We start from the raw sequence: 13,928 nt of genomic DNA on the forward strand, positions 1-13,928 counted from the left end.
AGTCTCAGAGGCAGAGTCATAATTCAAACCCAGAACGCTTTCCCTTACATCATGACATCATGCCTCCTAGTCCTGATGTCACTTAATGTTACACAGTTTGGTTTCTTTGATAATATTTTGTTTTATTTCTCCTTTGAACTCCTTGAGATAGTCAGACTTATTCATTTTAGGATTTTCTAGGCAATTACACACAGTGTCTGCACACAGAAGGCAGTTGATAAATATTTGTTGAATGGAAATACTAGAATGCCAACTGTTGCCTTTAAATTTAAAAGTCTAAATATCCCTTTTTCTGGGAACAATAGTCTATCACGGAAGTTGACGTGTTGAGTTCTCAGATATTCTTGTGACACAAAGATTTTCTAATAAAATGAAATATGCTGCATAATTGTTTATTGAAAATATTGAGAACATACATATTCATAATTCTGTACTTTGAATTTTAAGTCCTAACCAGAAAGGAAAACAACAGGTTGTTTTTAAGGGCGCCATCTTGACAATCCATCCAGTTGTCACTATGCCGCGTGTTTTATACTGCCAGGCGGCGACGTGTTTGCTTTGGCCGATGATGGGGCTTCAGTGCTGTTTGAGGCAGCAGGAGGGGGCAATCCTGACTGCATTTCCCTCCTGCTGGAATACGGAGGAAGTGGAAATGTCCCTAACCGAGCAGGGCACCTTCCTATACACCGAGCTGCCTACGAGGGACATTACCTGTGAGTAATAAATCATAGGAGGATCATTTTAAGTTGACAAATACAAAATTGCAGATAGAGTACAAGCTCAAGTCTCTCTATACAACATTTTAGGGTTTCTAAAAATTTTGCCCTTGGCAAAGAATTAAAATTTATGATAATACTATCAATATTATTCTAATTGTTTACCAACACCTACAGATATTACAGTGTAATATCAAACTTAATCCTCAATATAAACGCTTTATTATAAGTTTAGGTTTCTTTATTCCCCCAAAAACAGTTAGATAGATTTTTAAATCACAAAATGTGCCACAATCAACACATCAAGAGAAGTCTATAATCCTTATATTAAACTACCCACCATGAGAGGATGGTTTTAGGCAATTAAATATATTTTCCAAGTTCAAAAACTTTGAAATAGTTTGGCTTTATTGCTTTCAGTGGCCACGTTGGCGAAGTGGCCAATGACACATAATTAACGCTAAGTGACATGTTGTTAAAGTTTACCTGGATTTATTCCCAGTGTTCATAAATTCACACATGGTAGCTCTGAATTAGGCACAAGAGATCAAGTTATCCTTGCTTGTGGCTCTCATACATGTCTAGCTGGTCAGTCAAGTGTGAAATTCACAACTATTTATCACAGGTTCTTAGAAACATAAGCTGTGGTTAATTATCTCAATGGACTGATGTAAGGTTGATGGAATAATAGAGACTCTTCTTGTGGCTAATGATTCAGTTGCAAGTTATATGGAAGCAGTTAGGATGTACATGGCCAATATTAAAGGATAGATTGATAAGCCAATGTTACCACAATAAAAATAAATAAATAAATAAAATTTAAAAAATAAAGGATAGATTGTTCAGGAAACGGTGAAAGAGGAGTAATGAATGAGAATTCAAAAGGCCTAAATTCTCGTCCTTACTCCACATCTAACTGTGTGACATTGGACAAATAATTTCACCTCTCCAGACTTCACATTGTCCTCTTCTGTTAAATGAAGAGGTTGGACTAAGTGATGTCCAAGGTCATTTCCAGCTCTAACTCCCTGTGACTCCATGATTCTATGGTCAAGATTATGAAGCTTTCTTCTATGGTATCAGATATGCTTGCTTTTCTTCTGTATTTTTCATTAAATAACATTGGTTGCTTATAAATATTATGTTGTTCAGAGAAGAACTGGAAGATGGGGAGGGCTCCTGAGGGACCACAATTCTAGGACCAAATCTATAAGATCCGATATGTTCCCCAGGAATATGTAGAATGGAAAGCTAAATCAAAAAGTAAACTAAACTACACTAAATGGTAGTAAGTCAATGGGCAAAGGTTAAGTGTTTCTGTATAAGGTTATCTAGAGAAAATAAGGGAAACTAAACAAACTGCATTCACTTGTCTAGTGAGGAAGCTGGTTTACTTAATTTCTTGATTTTCTTCATGCCATGTGGATATTTGACTTTCTTTTTAGTGCACTGAAATATCTTATCCCTGTAACATCCAAAAATGCAATCCAGAAAAGTGGGATGACACCAATTCACTCAGCAGCAGATGGACAAAATGTACAGTGCCTAGAACTGCTCATTGAAAATGGTTTTGATGTCAATACCCTGCTTGCTGACCACATTTCTGAGAGCTATGATGATGAGCGGAAGACTGCACTATATTTTGCTGTTTCTAATAATGATATTCATTGCACAGAAGTCCTTCTGGCCGCAGGTGCAGACCCAAACCTAGATCCCCTCAACTGTCTACTTGTGGCAGTAAGGGCCAATAGTCATGAAATTGTCCGGCTGCTTCTCTCCCATGGAGCTAATGTCAATTGTTACTTCATGCATGTGAATGACACTCGTTTCCCCAGTGCCATTCAGTATGCCCTAAATGATGAGGTAATGCTGAGGCTGTTGCTGAATAATGGCTATCAAGTGGAGATGTGCTTTGAGTGCATGCACGGGGACATCTTTGGAAATTCGTTTGTGTGGTCAGAGATAGAGGAAGAGGTGCTGCCGGGATGGACATCTTGTGTAATAAAAGATAACCCGGTGAGTTACATCCTTTTCTTCTTCATATTAAGTCATTATCCTAACTGTCACTCATTAGGGATGTTACAAGAAAAGAAAAGTCAACTCCAACTTTAATATTTTTCTTGTTCTTGAATTGGTGTTTGCAGTGATATGGGGATATAACCTTAAAACTAGATAAAAAAGATTGTGTTTGTTTTCCTTGACTTGGAAATTGAATGCAGAAGAATGTGAAAACATATGCAATTAATAACTTACGCTTATTTGGTGGAATATTAGGGCTAGAAGCATGGAAAGAAGGCTCATGGAAAGAAGCATGATTCTTCCATGTTATGTTGACTACAATCATATCAGAGCCATGCGCATAGCTTCAGGCCTCAGTTTCACAAAAACAAGCAAACAATTGATAGTTCCTTTAGTTCATTACAAGGAGGGATGTTTTATTCCCTGTAAAAAGATGAAGATTGTAATTTTTCATAATAAAATTGAGTGTATTAGAAGTACAACTAAATTAAATTTTATCAATTCTCTCAGTTCTGTGAGTTTATTACAGTTCCCTGGATGAAACACTTGGTAGGCGGCGTTATCCGTGTATTAATAGACTACATGGATTATATCCCTCTGTGTGCTAAACTGAAGGCTGCACTAGAAGGACAGAGAGAATGGCCAGAAATCCGTCAAATACTAGGTAAATACAAAAGTTTTGCCTACAAAATATTTTATGATGATGTATAAAGGGGAAGTTTCTTAATGTCATGTTTGACACTTTTTCAAAGCTACTTAATTTTCAGAACTATCTGGGTCTTTTTAAGTCATCCTTAATACTTCCTCTGATATAAGATACTAATTTTTTGCATACTTTCTAACTAATTGTATAACGAATAATACTGCAACTATACTAACGTTTCAACTAGAACTCGTTCGTTAAAGTTAACTTCTATATTATCGTAAGGTAGGTAGACTGTAATCTCCATGTGGGCAGGGATCTGTTTTGTTTATTTTTGTATTCTCGAGGCTTAGCATAATGCTTAGTTGACTCAATAAATACTGAGTAAGTGAATGAATGGAATGAGTTAGAATTATCCTTTTTGATATGCTATCTCTCAGGTGTTTTACTGAAAATTCCTACCATCAAAAGTTTGTATTACAGGCAAGCCATTTTGTATTCTCTAGGTTAAAGTTTAGTTAGAATCATAAAAGTGAATCATATTCAAAAATTTTCAGTAAAAGTATATCTAAAATTACTCCAAATACAAATAGAAGCTAGAAAAAGTCATAAATTGGAGAGAAACCAGAGTTTCTTGGAGAAATGGGTGGTTTTAGGTCTGGGGAAGGAAATGTGCAAGATAAGCCAGGAATATCTGGTGATACCAGATAGCAAAGAAACTCTCAAAGACTACCAGAGTCATGTCAAAAGAATCCAGGAGCCAACGTGAAGAGGCTCCCACTAGCCAAAGATGGGACCATTTAAGCTTGAAAAGATAATTATTTTTGATGAATTGAAACCAATTAAATATGTTTAAATATGATATTTTTTAAAATTGGTCAACTCCATAGGATAAGAAAATCAATTCATTATCTTGAAAGTAATAAAGGAAAAGATTCAAGCATTTATTCTCCCCTACTTATATGATTTGCGCCACTAGTAAACAAACAATAGGTGAGCAAAACTATCCCTTTATAAAAGTATCCCAAATAATAAATGAAAAAGAAATGATATAATTAGATATCACCGTTTTGCAGCCCACGATAAGCTAATAGACGAAGACAGTGAGCATCGGCAGCTGCTAATATCACATCATGTGGCCCTTGATGAAGGAACACGGCAGCAGCTATAGTTTTGCAAAAGAGATCAAACCTGAGTCTGACCAAGTCTCTGGATCCAGCTGTCAATTTACAAGGAACAGAGAAGGCTGTGGCACATGGAACTGCACCATGAAAAGGCAATGAGCAAAATTCAGGCTGTGGGAAACTACAGGACGTTTTGGTTCTTCAAAGATTAATTGAAAGGAAGAGAAGGGAATGAAGAGAAGAACCTGCAGATTAAAAGAGACTTAAGGGACATATCAAATTTAAAAATATATATATATTGTCAATACCATAGTGTAGGAATAGCACACTTAGATGATGATGCTATAAAGGAAGCGATTACTATAAAAGTCAGAATAGTGGTTCCTTGTAGAGGAGGAAGGAATGGAGATCGGCATGGATTGTGGAGGGAATTCTGAGGTGGCTGGGGAAGTTCTTCTATTCATGACCTGGGAGGTTATTAAAGATGTTCATCTAATGATCACTTATGTAACTATACATTTGTGTAGTTGCTCTATGTATATTTTATTTTACAATGAAAAGATTAAAACGTTTTGGAGATTGTAAGGAAAAAAACTCCAAGGCTTAGGTAAATTAATTTCCCAAAGTTACAGACACAGAAAATAACAAAGCAAGAATTTGAACCCTTGCCTATCTCACTTCAAAACAGTCTCTTTCTCCAGTACCTCTGTGCTTCCTGTCATAGACAACACAGATTTTGTTTCTAATTGGGAATTAGTTGTTCACGTATTTTTATTGCAGGAGAATGACAAATTCTTACAACTTTAGAAAGGCAATCCAAGTAAAAATAAGACCAGGTCTTTTTGTTGTTTCGGTCACACGTTATTGCAACGAGACTGAAAGTCAGTGGACTGCTGTGAGCGTGCTTAACCACTGGATGTCAGGATTCCTCCAAGCATACATACTGCAGTGTCTTTGTTAGGGAAGACAATAAAATGGTAATTAAAAAAAAAAAAAGACGGGTTTATTCTGCCTATTTTGATAACAATAACTTTGCCTCAATAGTTTTTGAAAAACATTGTTTTAATTTTTAAAAAAGATAATTTGAGGGGCTGGCCCTGTGGCCTAGTGGTTAAGTCCCCCATGCTCCACTTCGGTGGCCCCGGTTTGGTTCCTGGACAAGGACCTACACCACTCATCAGCGGCCATGCTGTAGCGGTGTCCTACATACAAAATAGAGGAAGATTGGCACAGGTGTTAGCTCAGGGACAATCTTCATCAGCAAAGAAAGGAAGATTGGCAACAGATGTTTGCTGAGGGTGAATCTTCCTCAGCAAAAACCAAAAACAAACAAAAAAAGATAATTTGAATATTTATAATCTCAAATGTAACAGAAATGTGGTCTCTTATTATTGAACTGAGTGATAGTTCACATTATTGAATGGTTATAATGTGCCAAGCAGGATTCTAATACTTTACATGAATTAATTTGTTTGATATTCAAACAACCCTATGAGGTAGGTCCCAGTGTTATTCACATTCCACAGGTGAGTATGCTGAGATCACAGAGGTTAGGTAACTAGTCCAAGGTCACACAAATATCAAGTGGCAGAGCCAGATTTTAATCCAAGCCACCTTTGTCCAGGGCCCACATCTAAGCCAGTGTATTGTGCTACCTTTCAGCTCACATTGTTGGGATATTATATCAGTACTGTAATTGTCATGTAGATCAAGTAAAAGGTGAAAATAAAGATTAATATCAGAAACTGAATAACGTTAGTAGGTTTTTTTGAAAATATAAAATGTTTATGTATCAGACGCTGAAGCAAACCTAAGATTGAATCATGAACATATGGAATCATTTACATCAGATGCTTCCTGGATAATTATTCATCAGAAAGATTGGTAGAGGAGAGAGGAAGTAAAGAAATATGTCTCTATAATACTTATTTCTGAAAAATGAATAGAAGGAGATGGGAGCATTTGCTTTCTTCAATCAAGTCCATTCATTCATTTAACATATTCTAGATGAAAACCCACTGCGAGCCATACTCTCTTCTGGACCCAGACAGACTGAATGTCTGCCTTCCTGGAGCTTACATTCTAGAGGAATGGTCTGGAATGCTTAATTACAATTTGAATTTCACTTAAGGTCACTAGTTACTAACGTGCATACCTGTTTTTCAGAATACACTATTAATTCTATTCTAAAACAGTCTGTATCTCACAGGCCAATCCAGTAATATTATTCTTATTTTTTGCTTGTTTTCTCCATTCATTTTAGAGAATCCTTGCTCATTAAAACACTTGTGTCGGTTAAAAATTCGAAGACTTATGGGACTCGAGCGACTCTGCCAGCCAGCCTCAATGGAGAAGCTTCCACTACCACCAACTATTCAAAGATACATATTATTTAAAGAGTATGATCTCTATGGACAAGAGCTGAAATTACCATAATTTAAAAATAATATTTTAAAATGTGATTTTTAAAATGGGGTTCCCTCAGAGAATTTCTTGGAATCATTGGGCATCCTTAAATGTATTTAAATCCATTGACAATTACTACTTGATCGTGTGTTCTTACGGGAACACTGTGTTTTACATCTTTAAAGACCTTTACATTATGATTGTTTTAAGCTAGTCAATATCTTGTATTCGAATTTCTGCTGATTATCTCCACTTGGAACAAGGCTTCAAACTCTCCCTATCAAAGTGGCTCTTACAATATCTATGCTCAAGTCTCCTATGTTTATAAAACCATCACTCAACCACTTTCTCAAACCCACACGTCCTGCCAGTTGCTGGCCGCTTCCTCTCCTTTCTTCTATACCACACTGCATAGAGCTCCTTCCTGCCTGAGCTCCAAACACTGCATCTGGCTCTGCTCCCTCCACTGCCCTTCTCGAAGTCTGTAACAACCACCTTGCTAATTTCAGTGAGCACACTTCAGTCCTTTCTGCTGATTCCTGTAGTATAGACACTGTTGCCCACTCCCTCCTTGGAATGGTCTCCCCTTGGTTTTCACGACATGCTGCTCTCTTAGCTCTCCTCTCACCTCCCTGACTGCACTGTCTCTGCCTTCCCTCTGTGTTGCTCATCTCCTGCCATCTTCTCTTCTTATGCTATGTTCTCTGGGAAATTTCATCCATGTCTATTGTTTCATTTACTATCTATATACTGGTGACTACAAAATTTATATCCAAAGTTCAGCTGTTTCTCTCACGTGCTTGAGACCTATTGACCTGTTGACAATTGGCCTAAAGGACGGTTGAACACAAGGACACCTCGAATTCAACATGTCCCAGAAAGAACTCACTAACTTCCTCCACAAAGTGGCTCCTCCTCTTACGTTCTCTAGCTCAACAGTCAGCCCAATTATCAATTCAGTTTCCTGAGTCAAAAGCCTGGGCATCAGCCTTGATCATCCCAGTTTCTTTACCCCATATAACAAATCACCGAATCCTGGTAAGTTTGTCTCTTCTTCTACTCAGTTTCCTGCATTTGGCCCTAATTCCAGCTATTGTCTCATTTTCCTGGGATTCTATGGTGCCACGTAACTGGCCTTCCTCCCTGCTGTCTTGCCCCATCTAACACACATTCTACGCACAACATCCCAGAGTGATCTTTTACAAATGTAAGTGGAGTTTCAGTCCCCTGCTTAAAATCATTCCCATTGCTCTTAGGATAAAGTCCAAAGGCCTTCCATGGCCCTTCAGGATCGAACTCCTTGCCTTCCTCCTTAGCCTTATCTTTTCACGTCTCCCTCTCCCCTCCCCTTTAACCATGTTAAACCCCTTTTAGAAGTCTATTCTTTGAACAATGATTCCCAGACTTTTAGATTTTATACATCAGTAGTTTCTGTTTTGCTAATTTAAAAAATAAGGTCATCTATTAAAAACAATTTGTCATCCACTATTACCGTCATTTCATAAAAGAGGAGCGATTTGAATGCCAGAAAATAAGATGACCTTAAATTCAATCACTAAAATTGAATGACTTTAGCTTTGAAAAGACTTACCACTCTGTCTTCATTTCCCCATTGATGGGTGAAAATATTATTCTGGACTAACAAGTATTTGAGGTTCTTTGTTTGGGAACCACTGCTGTTGAATAGACCATGCTCTCTTGCACCTCAGGCTCTTTGCATTTTCCTCTCCCTCTGCCTGGAATCCTCTTTCCATCTCCTTCTTACTCTGTCTGCCCCTTGTCCTACAGGTCTCAGCTTAGATGTTGCTTCCTGTAGGATGGGAGGCCCCAACACAGCACTTCTCATACTATTATAGGCACCTGTGTTCTCATCTGCCTGCCGCACTAGACTATAATTATGAGGGCAGGGTCTATGTCTGTTTTGTTTTCCAGGGTTTTCTTAGGGCCAAATACATTCCCTAGAACATAGAGAGAGTTCAAAAATTATTTGTTGAATATTTTGAATGAGTGAATGTTATATAAAACCTAGACAAAAATAATCAGTGACCTCATGGTAAAATGATAATTTTGAATCTCTGAATTGGTTATGTAACCTTAATGATGTAATTATTTAGATTTATTTTTCTTAGGTTTTAATAATATGTTTTTCTTATATTTATTTTTATCTTAGAGTTACTGTATTCTTTCAATAGTAATTCTTCACTAGTTTGTGCATTTTTCAGATTGTATTTAGCTCTAGTTATCTTTGGAAGATAAATAAGTACGAAAAACACTGTATAGTTATTGCTATAGTTTTAACCTCTTGTATTCCCTAGAGGATATATTTTTATATAAATTAAACTGTAATGTATTTAATTTGAACTATACTATTTTGTGTATAAGATTTCATGATTCCTGTCTTGCTCTCCTAGTTGTCACTAAAATGCATTGCTGCCTATAAATATTGCTCTAAATAAATAAAAAATACTAATGAGGCTGTAAGTCTGCTATGTGATAATTCAGATATTAAACTAAAGCTCTGACATTTTCTTTAATGTACTTTATGTAAATATATTCAAGAAATCACTAGTCCTGGTGGTCTAGTGGTTAAGATTTGGCTCTCTCACCACTGAGGCCCAGGTTCGTTTCCCACTCAGGAAACCACACCACTGTCTGTCAGTTGTCATACCATGGTGGCTGCATGTTGCTGTGATGCTGAAAGCTATGCCACCAGTTTCTCGAATACCAGCAGGGTCACTCTTGGTGGACAGGTTTCATCGAAGCTTCCAAACTAAGACAGACTAGGAAGAAGGACTAGCCCACCCATTTCAGAAAAAAATTGGCCATGAAAATCCTACATATAGCAGTGGAGCATTGTCTGATATAGCCCTGGAAGGTAGGGGATGGCGCAAAAGACTGGGCGGGGCTGTGCTCTGCCTTCCACAGGGTCACCGGTAGTCGGAATCAACTTGACAGCACCAACAACAAATTCAAGAAATATTTGGATGCAAAGATATGAATTCACTGCACATGCTATTGGTTTTCAAAGTGGTTCTTTCAGTATTTGTGAACAGGAAAAAAACGTATCCTATGAAACTGAGGCAATCATTGTATCCCAAACGAATTTGATCTTCTTCTTACTTTTTGAACTTTCCTAGGGAAAATTGTTTTTGAGTGAGCTGAGTGGTAAGGGAAATTAATTTCTATCTAATTAGCAATCTGTTTCTCCTAGACTCTGTCACTTTATCCGAGAGAGGGCAACAGCTGCTCCTCCCCAGTGAGCCTCAGGAGAAGCCAATCATTCTGCAGTGGTTCCAGCTTAACCACTGTGGAATCGACGAGACAGAGTTTTGATAACATCTTCCTGTGTTGCTAAGACGTCCATGGCTGTTTCGGTCACTGTGGATTTTGTTTCATATCATACAGAGAGTCTGGGTGAAAAGAAGCAGAACTACTCTCTCATTTAAGTGTGTTTTGTTTAGTTTTTCGGTAGGTGATCTTTAGATAATATATCCATTTCCAACTGAAAATAATTTCATAACCACATTGAAATCAAGTGCCTCCTGAAGAATATGGTTCAGTCATTTTAATTATTCACAGGAAATGTTTCCAAGCATTAGGATGACAGTGTGGAAGATGTGAAAATGATTGTGTAAATGTCATACATCAAATATTCATAGATAGCACTCTCTTTGATGCAGGCTTTTGAAAAATCAGTACATTTGGGCTAGACAGTATGGAAACTACAAAAAATAGCAATCTCTTATGACACAGAGAACACACTTAAGCCTTGTCTTTGACCTGTTACCAGACATTCCTATCTAAATTTTGGTTTCAAGTCACATTACTCTCATTTATATAGTCATCTTCCAAATCAGAAATTATTTAGAACATATAAAAACTATGAGTTTCTTCAAGTTATTCATGGGACAAAAAGAAACATTACATGCATATATCCCTAATTCCATACACATGAGTACATATATAATATATAATATACATACATATATTATACATGCATATATAATATACACATACATGCATTGTAGTGCGGTATATTATTGCAGTGCCATATAATGCAGTAGGTAAGAACATGTACTTTGTGACCAAACAGACCTGAGTTTGAACTAGGCTCCACGAATTATTAGCTGCTTGATTTTGAAAAGACGTGAGATAAGTGTATAAACACCATATCTAACATAGAGTAAGTACATGTGAAGAAACTCAAGCTCTCATTATTGTTATTACACAGTGGCAGTGCTGGTGCTAGAGTTACAGAGTCAAGAACCTTTGTCTTATGGTCCAAGTCTGAAGATTGTCATGCTGAGCTGTGAAAATGTGAAAAAATACTGTTAGAGATGTATGTGGCATCTCACTATCATCTATAAATACTCTGAGAAATTTCACAGAATGAAAACAGCAGAGAATTGTCCCTAGCACATAAAACCCCACATCTGCTTTTCTTAGGAAAGCCCTGATCATCAATTGTTGAAAGGGAGAAAAGGGCTTCTCAGGGAAGAAGATGTATAGAAGGAATAGACTTATTTGACCTTGGTGCCCTGTGTTACGTAACCTCGGGCAATGCTAGAGATGTCTGGGGATTTGCCGTTTTTGGAAGGAGACAGCCTAGTAATTTGAATCTGGGCACTGGGAGCACCTGAGTTCTAATGTTGGATTGGCCAGTGATTCCACCAGAGGCACTTGATGGGTACTCACATTTTGTGCTTCAGATTCCAATGAACTTGGAACAGCTATTTCTCTTGCTTTGGAAATCTTCCATCCTGAGATCTCCCAGTGAGGTTTAAGATAAAACGTCTTTGAAGCAGCCATAGTGTTGGATAAGGTAGAAGGTGTGGAGGGTGCTAAATGCGATCCCTACTTTAGGACTGAGGGGGTGTGGGATACCAGTATCCAGCTCTTTCTGTTTGAAATGAGATCTGCGTTGGCTTCTCAAGGAAGCTATTTTTTATGCTTTGTGGAAGTCAGATAACTAGATATGAGATTCAGTCAGTGGTCAACAACCTATTGTCCTGAATACCCCTAAAGATCTAGTTACCCCAATTGGTTTCATATTGTTTCAGTGAAGAGAAAATTTTAATCACCTTTGACTGGAAGATGGTAACATTTGCTTAGACTTTGACTCACTGGAAGCCCCTCAACCAGGGTTCAACTCTGCCCCCAGGCCCCTCATTGGGGGCCTGCCCTCCACAATCACCTGAAGAACTCAAGAGGCTAAATTGAGTCTGCAGGTTGGAGGATGCCCTGATTAAATCTGAACTTCAACTATACTAAGTCCAACTTCCTACAGTCCCTCTAGGATATCTCTCTCTCCAACAGGAAACAAAACCTTTTATTTGACAATCAAAAGTAAAGTTTAAAATACAAGCAAATTTAAGAGGAGTAGAATGATATTAAAATCTTTCTAAATAACAGGTTATGGCGAAGGAAAGACGATGAGAACCTCAAGTTTTAGAAGGAAAAGTGTAGATATTCCTACAGATCAAAAGTTTAATCGTTTACTCTATGAATGTGGAAAGAATCTTGAGAAACATCTAGTTCCTGTTAATCCATTCTTAAAGACTCCTTCAATAACATTTGTCCTGTGTTTTATAGTTCACAAAGCATTCCACATACATTATCTCACTCGATTCTTTTTTTTTTTTTTGAGGAAGATTAGCCCTGAGCTAACATCTGACGCCAATCCTCCTCTTTTTGCTGAGGAAGACTGGCCTGAGCTAACATTCATGCCCATCTTCGTCTACTTTTTATATGTGGGACGCCTGCCACAGCATGGCTTGCCAAGCAGTGTCGTGTCCGCACCCGGGATCCGAACCGGCGAACCCTGGGCCACCGAAGCATAACGTGCAAACAACCGCTGCGCACAGGCCAGCCCCTCACTGGATTCCTACAACTACTCTAGGAGCAGGGCAGGGAAGGGGTTAATTACTTCTACTCTATAAATAAGGAAATCAATCTTATTAACTAAGTTAGTTAACTAAGTCAGTAAATGCCAGAGCTAGTACTCAAACTAGGACTCCTGACTCCAAATCTCAAACTCTTTCCATTCCATCATTTTGAGTTCAGATTAGGAGGGCATTATTCGTAACAGTCAAAAAGTGGAACAATCCAAACGTCCATGAACTGGTGAATAGCTAGGTACAATATGGCGTATCCGTACAACAGAATACTATTTGGCAACATGCTACAACATGGATGAATCTCAAAAACATTAGGTTAAGTGAAAGAAGCCAGATACAAAAGAACACTACGGTATGATTCCATTTATATAAAATGTCCAGACAGGGCACATGTAGAGAGACAGACACAGATTGGAAGTTGCCGGGGAGGGGGCGGTGGGCAAAAATTGACTGCAAATGGGCACAGGGATCTTTTGGGGTACTGGAAATGTTCTAAAATTGGACCGTGATGATGGTTGGATAACTTGCAGTATTATTACTGAAAATAATCATTGAACTTTACACGTAAGGTGAGCGAATTTTATTGTATGTAAATTACATCTGAATAAATCACTTAAAAAAAACAAGAGGTGACAGGTGATGCCATGTTTACAGCCTTGCCGAGGAAGCCCAGCTACACAGTGGAATCCTCTGGCTCAGAGGGGAGCACGTGGTTCTTGTGCTGGCAGCATATGATTTATTAGTTTTGCTTCGCTGATAAGACCATTAAGAACAGATGATGACACAGCATTCAAGGGCAGTACAATGCTTGCTGCCTTCACCAATCTTGGGGGCCTTCAACTCAGACAGATGGAGCCAGCTCTACCAACCCCTGACATTCTCATGCTGGTTGTAATATGACTTTCTTACCTTATTGAAATTATTATTTACAAAATAAACACACAAAAACACATAGATTGGAGAATTAAAATGAAGGTTTCCTGTCCTGTTCAACGGCACCACGAATTGGCAAGGAATCACGTTACCAGTGGGATGGATCTTTTGTGGCACCTTGAAAACTAGCAATGATTCCCTGGGGGTGCGGTAGAAAGGAGAATAAGGAGAAGTGGGGGGTGGCGTTGGG

At 38.1% G+C, this 13,928-nt stretch overlaps 1 protein-coding gene across 2 annotated transcripts in view; it reads left to right on the plus strand.

The window, feature by feature from the left end:
- ASB15 (ankyrin repeat and SOCS box containing 15) overlaps window positions 1-9,378 on the plus strand; it is a 30,957-nt gene extending 21,579 nt beyond the window's left edge. Inside the window, exons 8-11 of one of the 2 annotated variants that reach the window (XM_046670785.1) lie at window positions 542-713; window positions 2,162-2,732; window positions 3,246-3,399; window positions 6,766-9,378. In XM_046670785.1, coding sequence (XP_046526741.1) covers window positions 542-713; window positions 2,162-2,732; window positions 3,246-3,399; window positions 6,766-6,938 — 1,070 coding nt within the window. In that variant the 3' untranslated portion in view covers window positions 6,939-9,378. Of the gene's footprint in view, window positions 1-541; window positions 714-2,161; window positions 2,733-3,245; window positions 3,400-4,454; window positions 5,594-6,765 lie in introns of those variants that run through there. The other variant, XM_046670786.1, reaches the window with a different exon arrangement.
- The last annotated feature ends 4,550 nt before the right edge of the window (window positions 9,379-13,928 follow it).

Source organism: Equus quagga, chromosome 8 (genome assembly GCF_021613505.1).
Source record: "Equus quagga isolate Etosha38 chromosome 8, UCLA_HA_Equagga_1.0, whole genome shotgun sequence".
NCBI classification, from domain to species: Eukaryota; Metazoa; Chordata; class Mammalia; order Perissodactyla; family Equidae; genus Equus; species Equus quagga.